Source organism: Pseudorca crassidens, chromosome 20 (assembly GCF_039906515.1).
Source record: "Pseudorca crassidens isolate mPseCra1 chromosome 20, mPseCra1.hap1, whole genome shotgun sequence".
In the NCBI taxonomy this organism is placed as follows: domain Eukaryota; kingdom Metazoa; phylum Chordata; class Mammalia; order Artiodactyla; family Delphinidae; genus Pseudorca; species Pseudorca crassidens.
Window position 1 is genome coordinate 9258883 of NC_090315.1, and position 20959 is coordinate 9279841.

Here is a 20959-nt window from a genome sequence, read left to right on the forward strand (position 1 = left end):
GGGTTTAATGAACGTCTGTTGAGTGAATAAATGAACTAACAGCAAACCAGGGACAGAGTTAGGACTTCAACCCCACCTGTGCCGTTCCCTAGGACTCAAGAGTTCTGCCCACGTCATTTCCAAAGACTCAGGCAGCTGTGACCCGCCTCCTGCTACCTTCACCTACCCGCTGCTTCCTCTGGGTGGGGCGCGGGCGGGTGAAGGTGACGATTAACCCGAGCCTCCCTTCTGGATGAACCAGAACTCCATTTCCCACAAGTCTCAGGGCTGGGACTACATTTCCCATGAGCCTCTGCTTTCTCCAGGGTCTGTGCCCTTCAGCCACCCTGGCAGATAATTGCATCTTTCCTTATCCCCCAGCCCCCACTTCCGTACTCTTTACCTGCATATGGTCAGTCCACCCTGCAGCCCTGGTCCCGGCACCCCCTCCCTACCACCCCTCCTGGTTTGATGAACCTGCCTCAGTTTCTCCAATGAGCCTCACTGAACCTCTCTCCCTCCCCCTCCCCTCGGGTCGCCTGTTCTGAGCGCGCCGGCTGCGCGTTTTGGACCCGGTGGGTCCTCGACCCCTACTGGGGGCGGGGGGCGGGGGTGGGCCTTCTGGGGATGGGGTGTCTGGGTCGCCTCCGCTGTGTGTAGTGAGACTGCGCCTGAGATGCGCAGCTCCCGCCCAGCCTCAGCCGGGAGGGACGCATCGCAGGGGCTCACTGACTACAGAGACGTCCGCGCGCAGGGTGGGCGTCCGTGCTTCCGGTGTGTCTGCAGCTCGGGGTGCTGTGCGGGGGCGGGGGTGGGGGAGGGTGACCCCGAGACGGCGGCGGCCTGGCACGTGATGTGTGCGTCCTTGTCTGTTTTGTCTGTGTCCCTGACGGACCGAGTTCCAGTCCCCAATCTGCCACTTCCCGGCTGCCTTGGGGCAGATGTCTGCTCCTCGCTGTGCCTGTTTCCTCATCTGTACGATGGGAATGATAAAAGAACCTGTCTCGGAGGCAGATGTCAGGATTTAAAAGTAATATGTGTAAAGCGCTGAGAACAATGCCTGGCGTGCAGTAAATGCTCATAAAATAAATAAATAAACTATGATCATGTATCTTTTGTATGAGGCAAGTGCCTATGTTGTGTAATGGCTATGTAACCTCATAGGAAATGTGGGTATTTGTGATGCGTGTGTCTGTGTGTATCTTTGTATGTGTTCTGTATGCCTGTGTGTATGTGATATGTGACCACGGTGGGGTACTGTGTCTTTGTAACCTTGTGTGAAATTTGTGTACATCTGTGATGTGTGTGCCCAGGTATGTTGAGGTACGCAATGTGTGTATCTGTGTGTTCAATGTGTGTGCTTCTGCGTGTTTCTTGTATGTAAAATGTGTGTCACTGTGTATATGTGTATGTAATATGTATGTATCAGTGTAATATATTTATGTGTATTTTTGTAGGTGACTTTTGTAGCTTTGTATAGTCTTTGAATGTGCCGTGCGTCTATATCCATGTGTGAGTTGTGCTTGTACATGTGTATCTGGGTGTGTGACATGTGTCTCTGTGTATTCATGTGAGTGAAATGGGTCTGTGTGAGACGTGTGTGTCTTTGATGTATCTGTATCTATATATGTGTGTGTGTTGTGTGTGTGTAGTTGCATATGTGATGTGCGGGTCTCTCCATGTATCTGCTGTGTGTCTGTGTATATTCGTGCATGGTATACTTGTGTCTGTGTTAGTGTGTGTCACGTGTATGTCTCCGTGCAAGTGATGTCTGCGTATTTGTATGATGTGCATGTGTGTGTATTTATCTGTGTATGTGATGCGTGTGTCTGTGGGTCTTCTTTGTTGCCCATTTGTCTGTGGAATGTCTGTGTTCGTGACTTTGTACCTTGACACGTCACCGTGGTGTCTGTGTGGATCTTTGTCTGTGGCGTGTGTGTCTGTGGATTTGGGGCTTTACTTTGTCTGTGGCATGTGTGGGTCTTTGTGATGCATTTGACGTTCCTGCGTGGCCGGGTACATCTGTGCAGGGGGCCGGCCTGCCTGTGCGTTCTTAGTGCAGCCTATCATCCCTGCGTCTTTGTGTGTGACGTGTACGTGTCCCCGTCTGCCGATAGCTGTCCACCTTTGTATGTGATGTGCTTGTCTATGAGGGTCTCTGCGACGTGTGTCAGCCGCGTGTGGGCTGTGTGTGCCTGCCTGACATCTGCATCGTGGCGCGGAGCACACGTGTCCCTGCTGGTAGCATGTCACAGCAGTGTCCAGGCCAGGCACTGTGGGCCCTGTGTCCCCCCCACACAAGGGTCTGCTGGTCCCTGTCTGTCCCTCCCCCTCCCCTCCCTCCTGGCAGCCAATGCTACTGGGGAGCCAGTTGCCATGACGACGCTCCATCCTCCCTCCATCCTCCCTCCTCCCACCCTTCCTCTGACAGGCTCTCTGCTCCCCCAATCCCGGCTGCCCTCGGGGGCGGGGCCCTCATTCTCCCCCCCATCCTACCCTCTCCCCCCCAGCAACCCCGGCTCCCCAGCTCCTCTCCTCTGTCCGCCTCTCCATCCCTTCATCTGTCTGTCCCTTCAAAGAGGGGGAGGGGGGTACCTGAGCCAGTAAGCAGCCCCTCCCTCCCCCTGTCCTGAGTCTCCTGCCCCTCTCCTGGGCTGGGGGGAGGCCAGGGTCGCGCGGGTCCCCATGGCTGGGGGCTGAGGGCCCGCCCCCCCCTCCTCCCCAGCCGCCACCACCTCCACCTCCCTTCCATCCTCGACAAGATGCCTGCCCCCGGCGCCCTCATCCTCCTCGCGGCCGTCTCCACCGCCGGCTGCCTGGCGTCCCCGGCCCACCCAGGTAAGTCTGTCCGGCCATCCGGCTGTCCAGCGGCCCCCACCCCCACCCCGGCCTGCCCTGGAGGTCCGTCTGCGGGGCTCTGGCCCCATCACCTGTGTGGCGTCTTCCCGCAGCGAGCCAGGGCCTGGGGAGCCGCGGGGACGGTGCCTGTGTTAGCAGGGCCTGTGGGAGGAAGGCTGGGGGCTGGGTGGGGAGGGGGTCCGTTCGGGCAACATGTGTGTGTGCACACGCATGTGTGCAGGTGTGTGCGGGGAGCCGGGGAAGGACAGGGCCTCTGGGAGAATTGGGGACAGAGGGGAGGAATACTGTTTCTAAGGGGGACACAGCATTGGAGGCTGTCTCTAGCTTTGGGGGAGACCCAAGGCTTGCGGAGCTGCCTTCTCAGGGGTTTGGGTTGGGAACAGAGGACATGTGTGTGCTCCAAGCGTCCCTAAAAGAAACAAGCCTCAATCCCCGTAACTAGGAGGTTCCGGCATGGGGCAAGAATCTTCTCCCAGCCTGCAGTTGGGGGCTCATCCTCTTCCCCAAACAGGGGGTAAGAAGGCTGTTGTGGGAGCGTATTTTAAATTCTGAGAGCTCCAGGCTCCACTATTACTCCTCCTTCCCTCAGTCCTCAGTGAAATTCATCCAAGCCTGGGGGTGAGGTGATGGGGGGGAGTCCCAGGTTGGGGCGAGAGGAGGGACCCCACCCCCAACCCAACCACTTGAGAAGGCCCCAAACTACAACTCCCACAATGCCCTGGGCCATCCGGCTCCTCTGCCAAGGGGCCCTGGTTGCAGAGCATCATGGGAGTTGTAGTGAAGACTAGCTAGATGAGGAGGGGCACGGAATCCGGGAACCAGGGCCTTGAAGCCGGGACCCCAGCCCAGTCCTGTGCCCACAGATGGATTCGCCCTGGGCCGGGCCCCTCTGGCTCCTCCCTATGCCGTGGTCCTCATTTCCTGCTCTGGCCTGCTGGCCTTCATCTTCCTCCTCCTCACCTGTCTGTGCTGCAAACGGGGCGATGTCGGCTTCAAGGTGAGGTGCATGAGGGGATTCAAGGTCGGGAGGAAGACGCCAGCAAGTCCTTTCCCCCTCAATCCAGGTGGTAGGAGGGGGAGCGGCGTAGCGAGTCTGAGAGCCCTTCAGGCCTGAAGTTATGGCAAGGTCCAGAGCCTTGGGATGGGAATTGGACTGGGATCGGGGGACAGTTATGAGAAAGATGGGGATAGTATTGATGAGAAGGACCATGGCATGTCTCAGCCCTGTGTTCTCCCCCCCTCCCCCCTCCCGGCCCCAGGAGTTTGAGAACCCAGAAGGGGAGGATTGCTCCGGAGAGTACACTCCCCCCGCCGAAGAGACCTCCTCTTCACAGTCGCTGCCTGATGTCTACATTCTCCCTCTGGCCGAGGTCTCCCTGCCGATGCCTGCCCCGCAGCCATCACACTCAGGTACTGCCCCGCACCCTGACTAGGGCCTCATGGCCCCACGGGACAGGGTGGAAGGCCCTGAGAGTTTTCCCTCAGGGAACAGGGAGCAGAGGCCCAAGGCAGCCAAGGGGAAAGGCAGAGGTGGGAGCCCCGGAATCTTGGAAGCAGCCTGAAGGAAGTCAGAGAACATCTTGGTAGAAGCCATTGCTTCATCCACAACCAGATTTGGGGATTCTTGTGGGGCAATCAATGGTAAGGTCAGCCTAGATCTTAATGTCAGAGGTAGCCGATGGCAGGCTGAAGTCATGTCATAGGAGCTTGGAATGCCAAAGGGAAGGACAGATTGGACGTTGGAACCTTGTGGGCAGCCAATGAGGAGGCAGAGATCCCATCGTGGAATGTTGGGGCAGCCAATGAAAACAGATTTGTTGTGTCTGCTTTGACCCCAGTCCCCACTGAATTGAGGGGTGTTGTTGGCACTTGGGAGGGGAGAGAGGCTCAGGTGCCTCTCCCTTTTGCCCCCCACCAGACATGACCACCCCCCTGGGCCTTAGCCGCCAGCACCTCAGCTACCTGCAAGAGATTGGGAGTGGCTGGTTCGGGAAGGTAATTAAGTGGGGCTGGGGGTGGGCGGCGGAGGGTGCATACGATCCAGGGCGATGCTCCTGTTCTGTGTCATCCCCCCTGCTCCCACCACTACTCATCTGCCCCCTGCCTCGTCCCCCTGCCCCCCTCAGCCCACCCATTGCCCTCCCCTCTGTTCACCTCTCACCCACTCCCGTCCACTCCATCCCCCCGCCACCTGTCGGTCAGCGCCTCCCTCCTCACTCCATTGACCACTCCGCCTCGCCATCCGGCTCTCCACGCGTCCGTCTGTCCATCCTTCCACCCGTCCCTGCGTCCATCGGACTCTGGGCCTGTGAGTCTCTAACCCCGCGTCTGGTGGGAGTACGAGGGTGGTGGGATTTGAAGGAAGAGGCTGGAAAGAGGGGGAAGATGGGGGCCATATGGTGGGGTGGAGGGTGGTCCCTGGGATGGGGCTGGGGAAACCACAGGCGCTGCCTCCTGGGTCCCCCTTGATCAGGTGATCCTGGGAGAGATTTTCTCAGACTACACCCCAGCCCAGGTGGTGGTAAAGGAGCTCCGAGCCAGCGCAGGGCCCCTGGAGCAGCGCAAGTTCATCTCAGAAGCACAGCCGTACAGGTATGGGTACTTCTCGCTGGATGTGGGGCTCGGAAGGCCCAAATATCTGAGTTTGTGCCTCAGGAAGGTAACGTTGGGAAGTGGGAGGAGTGCAGTGTGGGGTCAGATCTGGATTCGAATCGTCCATCTACCTTTTCCTGGCTGTGCCACTCAGTCCAGAGAGTTTCCCTCCCTGAGCCTCAGGTTCTTCCTTGGGACAGAGCCAGGGAAATGAAGGCAGTGTGATGAAGGCGAGGGGACAGCACAGAAGCTGAGCTGGAGACCTGCCCCTCTCCACTCTGAACCTCAGTATTTTCATCTGGAAAGTGAGTCCAGGAAGGCTGAGCAGCCTCATGTAGAGGGCAGCTGAGAGGATGCGAGATGACCCTGTGTTAGGCACTGGGTACCTCATGGTGGTTCCCTTCCTCAGGCCCCTGCTTGTGCGTGAGGAAGGACAGAATCAGAATCACAGACCAGGGTCCTCCCACCTCTGCCCCCATTTGACTGGGAGGTCTGGGAAGGCAGGACCCTGTCCCTCCCTTGCCTGGTCTCCCCTCCACTCTAAGGGCTTCTAGACAAGAATTAAATAAACATTTGTTACATGAATGCCCTGTGGGGTAGTGAGTGCCCTGTCATGGAAAGGGCGCATACACGGGGACCTCTTATCAGAAGGTTGTAAAAGTGAGCTTTGCCCAGAGATTTTCTTAGCCCCTTCCTCTGAAACCTCCCATGGTTTTCTGCGGCCTGCAGGACAAAATCCCACTGGTCCCTACAGCCCACAAGCCCTGTTCCCTTCCTGCCACCAGCCCTCTCACCCCCTGCCACGCGGTCTCCCCACTGACCCTCCCACATGCCAGCTTCTTTCCTGCCACAGGACTGCCGTCCTGCTGTTCCCTCTGTCTAGAATATCCCTCCTGCCTCACCCAGCCCCAGTTTCAGATGGTGGGAACGCTTGCCCTTCCTGGGTCTCAGAACAGAAAGGCCTTCCCTTACACATACACACTCACACACACACACACTCCCTCTCTCCCTCCCCCACCTAAGGAGGACCCTGGAATGCTCCGTCACATCAACTTGTGTATTTTCTGCATAACACGTATCCTAGTTTGTCATTACTTCATCCTTTTACTTGCTTCCCTGCTTGTCTCTCTCTAGGCCCGTGCTGGCAGGCACTAGCCACCTATGGCTATTTAAATTCGTCTTAAGTAAAATGTAACCAAGTTCAAAATGTCTTCCCTCAGCTACCTCTGTCACATTTCGAGAGCTCAGTTGTCACATATGGCCGGTGGCTCCCGTGTTAGATCAGATCTAGAGGTGAAATGACTTCTGTGAGGTTACACACTTGGGAAAGAAGGAGACCGGATTCAGACCCCCAAGCCTGACTCTTACCCACAATGTGTTGGAGGGGACAGTGTTGGAGGGGACAGTGACAATTCTTGAGGAAATGATGTTGAAACTAAGGGATGAGGAGGACTTTGATGAGAGGAGAGTGTTCTCCACAGAGGGAAGCGTACATGCAAAAGGCTTGGAGCCTAAGCAGGCACCTGTGCGTTTGGAGAGAGGTACACAGGCGTGAAGAATGACACTGGGGAAGGCAGAGGGGCCGGAAAGACCGAGGAGTGAGCCAGGCTCTGTCCCAGGGTACCAGGGAGCCATGGAGGGTCGTAAGCAGGTGGGCATCAGGTCAGGGACACACTGGAAGGGAGAGACTGGAGGCAGGGAGGCCGGCAGGAGGCTGAGAAGAGAGTCCAGGAGGTGAGGAGGCTTGAGCTGGGGCTGTAGGGAGGGCAGGGGAGGGGGAAGAGTCAGGGGGCAGGAAGAAAGGCTGAGGGGGTGGTGAGCCAGAAGGAGGGGCAAGGAGGTGCCTGGGGGTCTGGCTCAGGGACTGGGAGACAGTGGGGGTGGTCCTGAGGTGGGGATGTGGGAAAGGAGTAAGGAAACTGAGACCAAAGAGGTTGAAGCAACAGTTTGGTTTTGCTGGGAGGCTGGGGTGGGACAGAGAGCTGGGGTGGGATGGAAGGGGCTGTTTCCTGACCCAGGCAACCCCCTTCCCCTCGCAGGAGCCTGCAGCACCCCAACGTCCTTCAGTGCCTGGGCGTCTGCGTGGAGACACTGCCCTTTCTGCTGATTATGGAGTTCTGTCAACTGGTGAGGGTCTGGGGCAGGGGAGGCAGAGCCGGGAGCTGGGCGGGGTGAGGGCTCAGGGCAGTTCCTGGGGATCTGCAGCAATGACATCATCATCATCATCATAGCCACACCTGTGACAAGCACTGCCATCTCTGTAGATGAGTACTCACTCCCCAGGTGGTGCACCCTGAACTAGCGCATGAGGTGGGTGGGTGCTGTTCCTGTGCGCTTCTAAGCAGCAGGGGAAACTGAGGCCCCGAGGGGGCTGCCCACTGAGGGCAGAGGTCATCCCATCCTCGCCTCGGATTGCCTGGTGTGGGTGCCTGGGAGGGGGCGGTGGTGCTGACCCCTCCCTGCCCTCTCTCCCAGGGGGACCTGAAGCGTTACCTCCGGGCCCAGCGGCCCCCCGAGGGCCTGTCCCCTGAGCTGCCCCCTCGAGACCTGCGGACACTGCAGAGAATGGGCCTGGAGATCGCCCGCGGGCTGGCACATCTCCACTCCCACAACTATGTGCACAGGTGGCAGCCCAGGAGCCACCGGGAGGAATGGGGGGGGAGGGGACTACTTAGGGGAAAGAGGCCAGGCTACGGGGGTGGATGGTGAGGCCACAGGGGAGGGGTTTAAGGATGGAAGGAGGCCTGAGTGGGAGACACAAAAAGGGGGGAAAGCCCAGGAGGGTCAGGGGGAAGAGGCGGAGTCAGGAGAGTAGAGGAGGAGTCAGGAAGGGAGGAGGGGTCACAGAAGAGAGGGAGGAGTCAGGGGAGGGGGAGGAGTCAAGGTAGGAGAGGAGGAGGGAGGAAAAGAAGAGGGAAGGGGAGCAGTGCGGGAAAGTGGGCGGGGTCTAGGAAGGGGGGGCGGGCTTCCCCAAGCTACCCCCTTCTTACCTCGCCCCCCTCGCCCGCCCCCAGCGACCTGGCCCTGCGCAACTGCCTGCTGACCTCCGACCTCACCGTGCGCATCGGAGACTACGGGCTGGCGCACAGCAACTACAAGGTGAGGGCTGGCCTCCATCAGAGCTGGGAGGGGGCGGGGGGCGTCCCGGCCTGCTTGACCGCGCCCCGTGCCGCCCACACCCAGGAGGACTACTACCTGACCCCCGAACGCCTGTGGATCCCGCTGCGCTGGGCAGCGCCCGAGCTCCTCGGGGAGCTGCACGGGACCTTCATGGTGGTGGACCAGAGCCGCGAGAGCAACATCTGGTGAGGGGCCCGGGCCGGGGGGCGGCCGAGGAGGGCAAGGAAGGCAGAAGGGTCACAGGTTCTACGGATGGGGCAACTGAGGCCTGGAGGGGAGGCCCCCTGGCCCGTCAGGGCAGGGCTCTGACCTTCCTCTGCCCTTTGCTCCCCGCAGGTCCCTAGGGGTGACCCTATGGGAGCTGTTTGAGTTTGGGGCACAGCCCTACCGCCACCTATCAGACGAGGAGGTCCTCGCCTTCGTCGTCCGTCAGCAGCACGTCAAGCTAGCCAGGCCGAGGCTCAAGCTGCCCTACGGGGACTACTGGTGAGGGCGGGGCCTGACCCCGGACCCCTGACCTTCCACCTCCCACCCCAGGATGATCCCAGAATCCCCCGCGTCATTTCACACTCTCCCCCATCCACAATTGCACCACTTGCTGCCAGCCCTAGAATGGAGTGGGGACGTCCCCACCCCTTCCGCCAGCATCCGCTACTTGGAATGGGGAAACTGAGGCATGGAGTGACAGCTGGTGTTTGAACCTAGTTTCTCCAACCCTAGAAGACCCCTGCTGCTTGCTTGTCTCTGATTCCACAACTTGTAACCCAAACGCGAAGGCCACCTTAACCCTCATTTCTGCACATGTGCCTTGCTGTCCTCTCTTCTTCTAGGTCTCTGTCTCCCTCTCTCTGGTTTCTGTTCCCCCCTCTCTCTGGGTCTTGGTCCTCTTCTCCCTGGGTCTCTGCCCCCCACTTTCTCCTGGTCTCTGCCCACCCCCAGTGACCCCCCCCGCCCCCCAGGACTCTGCCCTACTCACTCTTGCCTCCTCCCCCTCCCCCAGGTACGACATCCTGCAGTCCTGCTGGCGGCCGCCTGCCCAGCGCCCCTCGGCCTCTGATCTGCAACTGCAGCTCACCTACCTGCTCTCCGAGCGGCCCCCAAGGCCCCCGCCGCCGCCGCCGCCCCCCCGAGATGGTCCCTTCCCCTGGCCCTGGCCCCCGCAGCACAGCGTGCCCCGCCCGGGGACCCTGTCCTCTCCGTTCCCCCTTCTGGATGGCTTCCCTGGGGCTGACCCGGACGACGTGCTCACGGTCACCGAGAGTAGCCGTGGCCTCAACCTTGAGTGCCTGTGGGAGAAGGCACGGCGGGGGGCCGGTCGGGGCGGGGGGGCACCCACCTGGCAGCCGGCGTCCGCACCCCCGGCCCCCCACGCCAACCCCTCCAACCCCTTCTACGAGGCGCTGTCCACGCCCAGCGTGCTGCCGGTCATCAGCGCCCGCAGCCCCTCCGTGAGCAGCGAATACTACATCCGCCTCGAGGAGCATGGCTCCCCGCCAGAGCCCCTCTTCCCCAATGACTGGGACCCCCTGGACCCAGGAGTGCCTGCCCCCCAGGCCCCCCAGGCCCCCCCCGAGGTCCCCCAGCTGGTGTCCGAGACCTGGGCCTCCCCCCTCTTCCCGGCGGCCCGGCCCTTCCCGGCCCAGTCCTCAGCCTCCGGCAGCTTCCTCCTGAGCGGCTGGGACCCCGAGGGCCGGGGCGCCGGGGAGACCCTGGCAGGAGACCCCGCCGAGGTGCTGGGGGAGCGGGGGGCCACCCCGTGGGCCGAAGAGGAGGAGGAGGAGGAGGAAGGCAGCTCCCCGGGGGAAGACAGCAGCAGCCTTGGGGGGGGCCCCAGCCGCCGGGGCCCCCTACCCTGTCCCCTGTGCAGCCGCGAGGGGGCCTGCTCCTGCCTGCCCCTGGAGCGGGGGGATGCCGTCGCCGGCTGGGGCGGCCACCCTGCTCTTGGCTGCCCCCATCCCCCCGAGGACGACTCGTCCCTGCGGGCGGAGCGGGGCTCCCTGGCCGACCTGCCCCTGAACCCCCCCGCCTCGGCCCCCCCCGAGTTTCTGGACCCCCTCATGGGGGCGGCGGCGCCCCAGTACCCCGGGCGGGGGCCACCTCCCGCTCCCCCCCCGCCGCCGCCACCTCCTCGGGCCCCCGCGGACCCGGCCGTGTCCCCCGACCCCCCCTCGGCCGTGGCCAGTCCCGGCTCAGGCCTGTCGTCTCCGGGCCCCAAACCGGGCGACAGCGGCTACGAGACCGAGACCCCTTTTTCCCCCGAGGGAGCCTTCCCCGGTGGGGGGGCAGCAGAGGAGGAAGGGGTCCCTCGACCACGGGCTCCCCCCGAGCCCCCCGACCCGGGAGCGCCCCGGCCACCCCCAGACCCGGGTCCCCTCCCGCTCCCGGGGGCCCGGGAGAAGCCGACCTTCGTAGTTCAAGTGAGCACCGAGCAGTTGCTGATGTCCCTGCGGGAGGACGTGACAAGGAAGCTCCTGGGGGAGAAGGGGGCAGCCGCCCGCGAGACAGGGCCCAGGAGGGCGGCGAGAGGCCCCGGGAACCGAGAGAAAGCCCCGGGCCCAAGCAGGGGCCCCACAGTCCTGGACAGCGGGAAGCAAGCCCCAAGCCCGCAAGAGGGCCCGAGCCTCCCCGTGAACGGGGTGACAGTGCTGGAGAACGGGGAACAGAGAGCCCTGGGCGTCGAGGAGAAGGTGGCGGAGAATGGGAGCCCGGGGTCCCCAGAGAGAGAAGAGCAAGTGCTGGCGAATGGGGAGCTGCCACCCCCAAGGAGGGAGGAGAAAGTGCTGGAGAATGGGGGCCTGGGGTCCCCGGCGAGAGAAGAGCAAGTGCTGGTGAATGGGGGCCTGACACCCCCAAAGATCGAGGAGGTGTCAGAGAATGGGGGCCTGAGACTCCCCAGGAACCCGGAGAGGCTGCCAGAGACTGGGCCTTGGAGAGCCCCAGGGCCCTGGGAGAAGATGCCCGAGAGTGGGGCTCCAGCCCCCATGAACGGGGAGCCAGCCCCAGAGACCTCGCTGGAGAGAGCCCTGGCACCTGGCGCAGTGGTCTTGGCCCTGAACGGCGGGGAGACAGCCCCTGGCCCCACTGGCCCAGCCCTCAGGAGCGGGGTGCTGGAACCCGGGACAGAGAGGAGAGCCCCCGAGACTGGGGGGGCACCGAGAGCCCCCGGGGCTGGGAGGCTGGACCTCGGGAGTGGGGTCCGAGCCCCAGTGGGCATGGGGATGGCCCCCGGCGGCGGCCTCGGAAGCGGCGTGGACGCAAAGGCCGGATGGGTCGACAGCACGAGGCCACAGCCGCCTCCACCGCCACTGGAAGCACAGCCGACGAGGCCGGAGCCAGCGCCCCAGAGAGCCAGGCCGGAGGCAGCCTCCGAGGGAGAGCCCGGGGTCCCAGACAGCAGAGCCGGCGGAGACACAGCACCCAACGAAGACGGGGACCCCCCCAAGCCCGAGAGGAAGGGCCCCGAGATGCCACGACTGTTCTTGGACTTGGGACCCCCTCAGGGGAACAGCGAGCAGATCAAAGGTGAGCAGGCTGCTGGGAGCACGGGAGCGCGGTTGGGGGCCGAGGCCCAGCTCCTTCCAAGATGTAGGGTGCAGTTGAGAAGCTCAGGCTCCCAGGTACCAGACAGGTCAGCCTGATGGTGACAAGTGCAGACCCTAGAGCCACACTCCCTGGGCTCAAATCCTGGCTTTGCCCCTTCCTAGCTGTGATCTTGGACAGATGACCTTCTCTGTGCCTCAGTTTCCCCATCTGCCAAAAACGGATGACAAGGATAGCGCCTACCTAATAGGACTGTGAGGGTTAAATGAGTTAGGACTTCCAAAGCCTTTGGCCCAACGCCTGGCACTTCTAAGCACCTGCTGTTACATCACAATTCACGTCAACTAGGGGATGCAAACTCAGATGCCCACAGGGGTCAGACAGTATAAGGGAATGAATGACGGGTGGGAATGAATGAATGAATGAGAGCTGGGAGACGTGGGGTAGGAGTTGGGGAGGAAGTGCAGCTACTTCTCAGCTCCATTCAGGAATGCCCACCTGGTGTTGCCAGATCTGCTGCTTTCCCCCTTTAAGCCAGAGTTCTGGGTGTATTAATGGTTGAAACCACTCAAAAGAAGCCTTTCTGTGGGCTGGGCTGCCAGTGCGTGATCTCTGGTTTAAACTTTCCAACAAGCTGAGGCATCTATTTATTGTGCCAGGCCTCCTGTGCACCAGGCCCTGAGCTGTCCAGGGCTGAGACCCAGGGAGCCTCAGACCCTGCCCTGCCCACCCCAGTACTGGTGGCTTGAAAGCCTAGTAGAAAGGCCTTTTCTGGAAACTGAGTTTTGATAGGAACACAGGAAATAGTTTGTCATAGAGAGGGGACAATTTAAGAGAAGATAAATGGAGAGTAAAATACACAGCCCCTGCTTAGATGTGGACATAGGGACTGTGGTTCCACTGGAATCATCCAGAGGCCTGATTTCCTTAAATACTGGTATGAAAGTTATAAATGACTGGGCCTGTTTTATATTGGCAACCTCACAGCCACACTTGAGGGAAGGGTTATTATCTCTGTTTGCCAGAGGAGCCTGACGCTCAAGAGGGAAAGGTCAGGAAGGGGACTGAGCACAGAACCTTCCTTCCTCAAACCCATGGCATTAGAACACTACCACTTCCTCAAGGTTGTTGTGGGGAGTTTGCAACCAGCTGTGTCAGGAAAGACCCTGGGCAGCATGAAAATGACAGGGGATGAGCAACTAAGATGCCTCAGAGGATCTGAAGCGGGGGTGGGGTGGGTCGGTGTTGTTGGGTGCGAAGAGACTGGGAATAGCATGCTTTTCTTTTTTTTTTTTTTTTAAATCCAGTGAACTCCTACTCATTCTTCATGACCCCACTCAAATTCCCCCTTCCCTGGGAAGCCTTCCTGATTTCGAAAGACTGTCACCCTGTCCTTCCTCTGGGTATCCACAGCCCTTGATAGCTTCCTCTATAAAGCCCCACTCCACCCCATCACCTTGAGATGGGTGGTCAGGGAAGGCCTCAATGAGGAGGTGACTTCTGAGCAGACATGAAGGAAGTGAGCCAGGTTGACATCTGGGAGAAGGATGTTTCAGGTAGAGGACACTGAGATGGGCATTAACTTGGCATGTTCATGGAATAGCAAAAGGCTGGTGAAGCTGGAGTTGAGTGAATGAGGGGTGGAGAGTGACTCGGTCCACATACATCTTTCTCCTTGCCCTGCCCTGACCCTCTTCTCATCCCCACCATCGCCCCCCACAGGGCCTGGCACACAGCTCACTTATGCAGTAATGGAGGAATGAGTGGCCCCTCCATTTACCAGTGAGGAAACAGAGGCTCAGAGAGGTGGATCTGCTTGCCCAGGGACACACAGCAAGAGAGCAGGGTAGGCTTGGGATTTGAAGTGAGGTTTCCTCCTCCAGGGACCTGAAGTCCTTCCCCCCCAGCAGGCTGAGATCAAGGAGTCTTAGGGCAGGGAAAGGACCTGGAGATGGCTAGACACCCCAATTTTCTGGCGATTGAGTGCCAAAAAGGGAAAGAAAGTACCTTGGTCAACATTGTGTAGCAGGGAACATTTATTCACAAATATTGACTGAGTACTTCTATGTGCTTGGGGTTTGGGGACACAGCCAGAATGAGCCCAACTCAGTCTCTGTTCTGTGGCAAGGCAAACATTAATCACACTGCCACAGAATTACAGTTCTATACTGAGATCAACCGCTAGGAAGGCGAGGTGCTTGGTACTATGGGGTGCAGAGCGGGTTGCCTGGCCTGACCTCTTGGTAGATCTCCAAAGGCTTTGAAAGTCCAGACAGAGCTGGACGATGAATAGGACTTGAGTTAGATAAGGAAGTTCCAGGCAGAGGGAACAGCCTATGCAAAGGCTCAGAGGTGGGAGGAATGGGGATGTGGCCCATATGGTTGGATGGAGGTCAAGCCAGAATGAGGTGGGGACAGAACCAGGAGAGGTCAGCACAGCCAGGGCACTCGGGCCTGGTGGCCCCGGGAGAAACTGGGGCTTTGTGCTGTGGGAACTGGGGAGCCACGGGGAGGGTTAAGCACTGGAGTAGGGGGAAGACCGCTACCCTTCTGCTTGGAGACCCCCAGTGCAGCCTTTTGGTTCACAAGGGTGGAAACAGTGCAGCCTTTTGGTTCACAAGGGTGGAAACAGGCCCAGACTGTGGCTGAGATTACCTAAGGACACAGAGTTAGGCGGGAGGGCATGCCTCAGTTTCCCCAGGAACAGGAGCTCACCGGGTGTCTCCCCTCGCAGCCAAGCTCTCGCGGCTCTCGCTGGCGCTGCCGCCGCTCACGCTCACGCCGTTCCCGGGGCCGGGCCCGCGGCGACCCCCGTGGGAGGGCGTGGACGCCGGGGCAGCTGGCGGGGAGGCCGGCGGGGCGGGGGCGTCGGGGCCGTCGGAGGAGGACGGGGAGGACGAGGACGAGGACGAGGAGGAGGACGAGGAGGCAGCAGCGGCGGGCGCGCTGGCGGGGCCGCGGGGCCCCGGGAGAGCGCGGGCAGCCCCGGTGCCCGTCGTGGTGAGCAGCGCCGACACGGACGCGGCCCGCCCGTTGCGGGGGCTGCTCAAGTCTCCACGCGGGGCCGACGAACCCGAGGACAGCGAGCTGGAGAGGAAGCGCAAGATGGTCTCCTTCCACGGGGACGTGACCGTCTACCTCTTCGACCAGGTGCGCTGCCCCCGCGCAGGACCCCGGGGCTGGGTCTAGGGAGGGGCGGGGCCTGGATGAAGACCACGCCCAGATTGGGGGCGGGGTGTGCAGGGTGAGGGCGGGCCAGGGAATGGGGCGGGACTTGAAGGACCAGATGAGGCCTTGAGTGTAAGGGCGGGGCCAGGGAATGGGGCTGGGCCTGGAGGAAGGCCGCGCCTCAAGTAGGGGCGGGGCCTGCAGGGTGAGGGCGGAGCCTGGGGAGAGACTGGCTAGGGAAATAGGGCAGGATGAGTCCTTGAGTGTGAGGGCGGGGCCTGGGGATGGGGCGGGGCCAGGGGAAGGGCCGAGTCCAGAGCAGAGGTGGGGCCTGGGGTGGGGGAAGGTGCTGGAGGGCTAGGGAGAGGCCTGGAGATGAGAACGGATCCGGAAGGAAAGCGCGGTACCTGGTGGTCAGAGGCTAAGGAGAAAGTGAGAGGATTAGGGCGTGGTCTGTATGGTGGGGGCGGAGCCTAGTGAAGTTCGGGATGGGGTTTCTGCACCAGCGCTCTAATGTTGTGGAGGCCGAGGGGCCGGCTCAGGATGGAGGGGATCTTATCCACTAGGGGTGGGCCATGGAGAAGCTGCAGGTAGGGCTTAAAGAGATGCTGCTTGTAGTGTTAAGATACTAAGTGCAGTAGTGGGTTCAGGGATAGGACACAGCTAATAAACTGGGGCGGGGCTAAGAGAGATGGGTTGGGGATTGTGTTAAAAGTAACTAGCCTGAGAGGTTAGTGTTGAAGAGAAAAACAGGGCGGTGTAGTGCTTGTGGACTGGGGCCGTGTCTAGATGAACCTGGGGCGGGGCATACTAAGGTTCTGAGATGAGTGAGAACAGGGTCAAGAGCTGAGGCCTAGGGCACTGAAACAAACTGGAGCGGGGCCTCTTCAGAGGGCGGGGCTTAGGGGCTCGCGGGAGGGTCCGGAGATGCTCAAAATGGGTTAAGGGTTTGGAGGACCATAGGAGCAGGTAGTTGTGGGGCCCGCACTTGGACGCCTGTGGCCGAGATCTAGGACGTGAGTAAGGGTCATGGAGACGGGACGGGACTTACGGAGACAGTCCTGGGTTAGGGGCTTCCGTGGAGGCAGCGCGTTAAGGAGCCGGGAGAGAATTCCTGCAGTGGACTGCTTAGCTGTGGGCGGGACTCCGTGGTCGGGGGAGGAACTTCAAGCCGGAGGAGTTTAAAGCTGGCCTGAGGCTTCGAAGGCAGATTAGGGGATCTTCAGAGAGAGCGATTGTAAATTGGGATGCCTGAAGCCCAGAAATGTTAGCGGGGTTTGTTGCTTGTTGGGATGTAGTGAGTGCGATGTGACGGTTCGCCCCCTCTTGCCTCCCCTAATATGCCTTCATAGGAGACGCCAACCAACGAGCTGAGTGTCCAGGGCCCCCCCGAGGGGGACACGGACCCGTCAACGCCCCCAGCGCCCCCGACGCTTCCCCACTCCGCCACCCCCGGAGATGGGTTTCCCAGCAACGACAGCGGCTTTGGTGAGGGCCGGGGCGGGGCAGAGTTGGGGGCGGGGTCTATGGGAAGGGCAGCGTCGGGCGGGGCCTGCTGAGGGGCGGGGTCGGAGGGCTGAAGAAGTGATTGAGGGTCTGACCGCGTCCTCTCCTCTCCTCTCCCTCCTCACCCCCCCCCGCCCCCAATGCTAGGAGGCAGTTTCGAGTGGGCGGAGGATTTCCCCCTCCTCCCCCCTCCAGGCCCCCCCCTGTGCTTCTCCCGCTTCTCCGTCTCGCCTGCGCTGGAGACCCCGGGGCCCCCCGCCCGGGCCCCCGACGCCCGGCCCGCAGGTATCGTGCTTCAGACCCTTGGTCCTGCCCCACGTCTGCCAATCTCTCCCCATCTGTCTCTCCCACTTTCTTGTCCCCATCTCTCTGAATTTCTTTGCCTCTCTCCCAGTTTCTTCCTTCCCCTCTCTCAGTCTGGCTGCTCACCAGTGAAACCCCACCCACCTCTGGAACCCCCTCAGACCAAGAGGTGTCCATCAGATGGGCTTGGGCAATCACGCCCTTCCCTGAGCCTCAGTTTCCCTTCTGTAAGGATCCCCTCTGAGTCTTGCCCATCTTTTTTTTTTTTTTTTTTTGGCCACATCCCTTGGCATGTGGGATCTTAGTTCACCGACCAGGGATGGAACCCGCGCCCCCTTAACCACTGGACCGCCAGGGAAGCCCCAAATCATTTCTTTCTTTCTTTTCTTTCTTTCTTTCTTTTCTTTTCTTTTCTTTTCTTTTCTGTCTTTCTTTCTCCCTCTCTCTCTCCCTGCCTCCCTCCCTGCCTCCCTCCCTCCCTCCCCCTCTTACTTTCTTTTTCTTTCCGATCTTTGCCCCATCTTTGTGCTAAGATTCCTGTCTGGTACCTGGTGGATCTTGAGCCCATCTCCTTTGGGGGGCATAGGTTGATCAGAGGCAGACAAGAAGCCAGAGGAAACCAGGGGGCTCAAAGCTGGTTAGCATGAACCAGAGCAGAGAGGACATGGCCAGGGAGCACCATAGCAATAACAGCAAGCACTCTCACAGACCCTAGAATGTGCTTGCAACATCTTACCCCATTTAATCCTCCCTATGATTCCATGGGGTGTATTCTAGTCTCATCTCCATTTTACAGAAGAGAAAACTGAGGCACAGAGAGGCATGAGGAGCCGGGGCACAAACCCTGGCTGCCTGGCCTCTGAGTCTGTGTCCACTCCAGTAGTCAGCATTTGTCAGGTACCCTTCTTGCGTTTCACTTACGCCATAATGCTAATCCTCACCACCACCTTAGGAGAACATCCCTGCATACAGGGCTTGCACTGGGCCAGGCGGGTGGAGGTGTTCCCAGAGGACAGAACTAAGTAGAGGGAAGGTGCAACTGGCTCTTTTCAGGGGGGACTCCATACCTGCTCCCCTACACTGTGCCCGAGTTCAGGTGTTGGCCCTGCCACTTCTTGGCTGGGTGACCTAGGGCAAGTCGCTTTCCCTCTCTGTAGTACCTCAGTTTCTGTAGAACGAGGAGGATAACAGGATCTAACTCCTAAGTTTGTTAAGGGGATTGAATGGCTTAATCGTCCCCTTGCAAGCTGCAGTGGTCTTTAACTGGTAGCTGTTACTGCGTTTAATGAAGTAGATGCTTGCATCGGCTGTACTGGGCTCATGGGATTCCATGCTGGGCAAGATCAATGAGCCCCCCCTCCGCCCTACCCACAGCACTGCCCCACAGTCCCACAGTAAGTGAATAAGTGCCAACTCAGGGTTGCTGAGAAAGCAGATGACAAGAGGAAAGGGCTTTGTGTCCTCGGTGATGGAAGGGTCCTTTAACCGGGGACTTGAAGGGTTGGTTGTCGTTAACTAGGTGAAGGGGAAGGGGACAGCGTGCTAGCAGACAGGACAGCTTGCAGAGGGCCTGAGGCAGGAGAGAGCTTGGCTGATTCATGGAACAGAAGGGAAGCGGGTGTGTCTGGAGGTTACTTGCAGAGTTGGGTGGAGGGGGGTGGGTGTGGGAAGTGAGAGAGAGCAGGACAGACCCCACAGGGCTTGAGGGTAAGCTGAGGGGTGGGGACTTTGTCCTGGGGGCACTAGGGAGCCACGGGAGGAGTGTGAGCTGGGGAGGGGCAGCATCAGCCCCGAGTGTAGGAAGACTTCTCCTGGGCCTTGTGGGGGCCAGTGGAGGCAGGGAGGCTGCGGAGGAGGCCAGGCAAGGCTCCAGGGGGGAGAGGAGAGGACATACAGAGTCAAGGGCAGGAGGGATGGGCTGAGGGTTGACCCTTCACTTGGCAACATCCTCAGATTTCACCCCCAAATGTCACTTCCTCCCAGAGGTCTTCTCAGAGGCCCCCCAGAGGACAGGGTGAGGTGGGTTCCAGGGCGTGGGGACACCAGCCAAGTGTTGAGTCAGGGCTGAGGCCCATAGGGCCAGCAATCCAGGATGACTTCACCTTTGTTCACCTGGGGAGGAGAGGGAGGGCCCGATCACACAAAATCGCAAATCCCTTTACTCAGTCCTTAGCTATTCCGCAGCTGGGCTGGGAAGCTGCTGAGCTGGTTTCAAGACCACGGCTGGGGGGTGGCTCTGCCCACTTCACACACGTTCCCTGGGTGCTGAGTGATGCCAGGAATCTCAGAGTTTCCCTACTCCTTTGAAAAGGACACGAGGGTCATGCTCCCCATTTAAAGGGAGGGAAACTGAGGCTCAGGGACTGGAAGTGAGGGCAATGACTTGACCCAGGCCACTCAGGTGAGAAGTGGGAGGTGGAGTGGGAGGGTGCCCGGTGGGTAGCCCTGGTTGAGAGTCTCCACCCCACAGACCTTGGTTTTCTGGATGTGTTGTATGGGTGGGAGGCTCTCCTTCTGCCGGGAGAGAAGGGATCATGGTGGGAAAGTCTGGTGGGACGGCACTTTCTGCAGGGCCTCTACTGGGTGCTGGGGATGCAGCATGACCAAATGCAGTCCCATCCTCTCTGATCTTCCAGTCTAGAGGGGCAAGCAGACAATGACTGAGATTATCCCAGAGGAGAAATGTGAAAGAAAATAACTATAGTGGAAGGGAATTCCCTGGCAGTCCAGTGGTTAGGACTCAGTGCTTTCACGGCCGAGGTGAAATCCCTGGTCGGGGAACTAAGATCCCACAAGCCATGCGGCGCCACCAAAAACAAACAACCCCTCCCCCCACTATAGTGCAGTGAGATAGAATGACCTTGGGGGGTGAGGGGGACGACTGCTTGACTGAGAATGGCCCGGAGAAGACCCCTGAAGAGGGGGCATGGCGACGGAGGCCTGAGTTCTATGGGAAGGGCTAAGGGCATGCTAGGCAGTTGGAACAGCCAGTGCAAAGGCCCTGGGGTAGGACTGCGCTTGGAGGAACAGCAAGGAAGCAGAGCACGGTGGCTGGAGCAGAGTGAGTCGGGGGCGGGAGTAAATGACAGAAAAAGGACAGAGCAGATCAGGTGGGGCGCTCCCCATGGTGAGGGCTTGGTTTTCACTCCGATCGGCAAGCCAGAAGCCATGAGCCTTTCTGCCCAGTAATTCCATTTCTCTCTCCTCTCCCTCCATCCTCAGGCCCCGTGGAGAACTGACTCCCCGAAGACTTGACCCCCCTGCACCCCCAGAAGAGGGGTTGAGAGTAGAATCCTCTGTGGACGATGGAGCCACTGCCACCACCACAGACGCCGCCTCCGGGGAGGCCCCCGAGACCGGGCCCTCCCCCTCCCCCACCATGTGCCAAACAGGAGGCCCTGGCCCTCCGCCCCCCAGCCCCCCGGACGGCTCCCCTGAGCCCCTTGACCCCCTCGGTGCCAAATGAGGCAGGAAGCCCCTCACCCTTCCCTGGAGAGCCGCCTTTCTTGGAACTGAACTGAACTCTTTAGGGCCTGGAGCCCCTCTGCACAGTGGAGGCCCCTCCTCACCCACTCCCAGCCCCAGACAGGGGCCGAAGGCTTCAGGGACCTGGACCCCCCCATCTCGCGTCTCCCCTTTCCCACCCCAGCCTGGCCCCTGGAGGGGCCTCTGGTTCAAACCTTCGCGTGGCATTTTCACATTATTTAAAAAAGACAAAAAACAACTTTTTGGAGGAACGTGGGGCATGTGTGTGTTTCGGGAGATGAAGAGGGGAGGCTGCAGGGACCGGGTGCTGTCCAGGAGATATGGCCATCCTCACAGCCCCATCTGACAGGAACACCGAGGCTCAGAAAGGCAGAAATGCCTGTGTGGCAGCGAGACCCCCGGCTTC

At 60.2% G+C, this 20959-nt stretch overlaps 1 protein-coding gene across 2 annotated transcripts; it reads left to right on the forward strand.

The window, feature by feature from the left end:
* Positions 1-2477: 2477 nt before the first annotated feature.
* Positions 2478-20448, forward strand: LMTK3 (lemur tyrosine kinase 3). Of its 2 annotated transcripts, XM_067719560.1 has the most exons (16): positions 2518-2582; positions 2705-2817; positions 3702-3835; positions 4098-4248; positions 4757-4833; positions 5312-5430; positions 7470-7557; positions 7906-8054; positions 8445-8529; positions 8614-8735; positions 8887-9036; positions 9551-12072; positions 14825-15240; positions 16611-16746; positions 16912-17049; positions 20290-20448. In XM_067719560.1, exons 2-16 carry the CDS (start codon positions 2742-2744, stop codon positions 20304-20306), a joined length of 4380 nt encoding a protein of 1459 aa, XP_067575661.1. In that variant the 5' UTR covers positions 2518-2582; positions 2705-2741; the 3' UTR covers positions 20307-20448. The 2 variants fall into 2 exon arrangements, with proteins under 2 accessions (XP_067575662.1, XP_067575661.1); XM_067719561.1 differs by lacking the exon at positions 16912-17049 and having other exon boundaries at positions 2478-2817.
* The last annotated feature ends 511 nt before the right edge of the window (positions 20449-20959 follow it).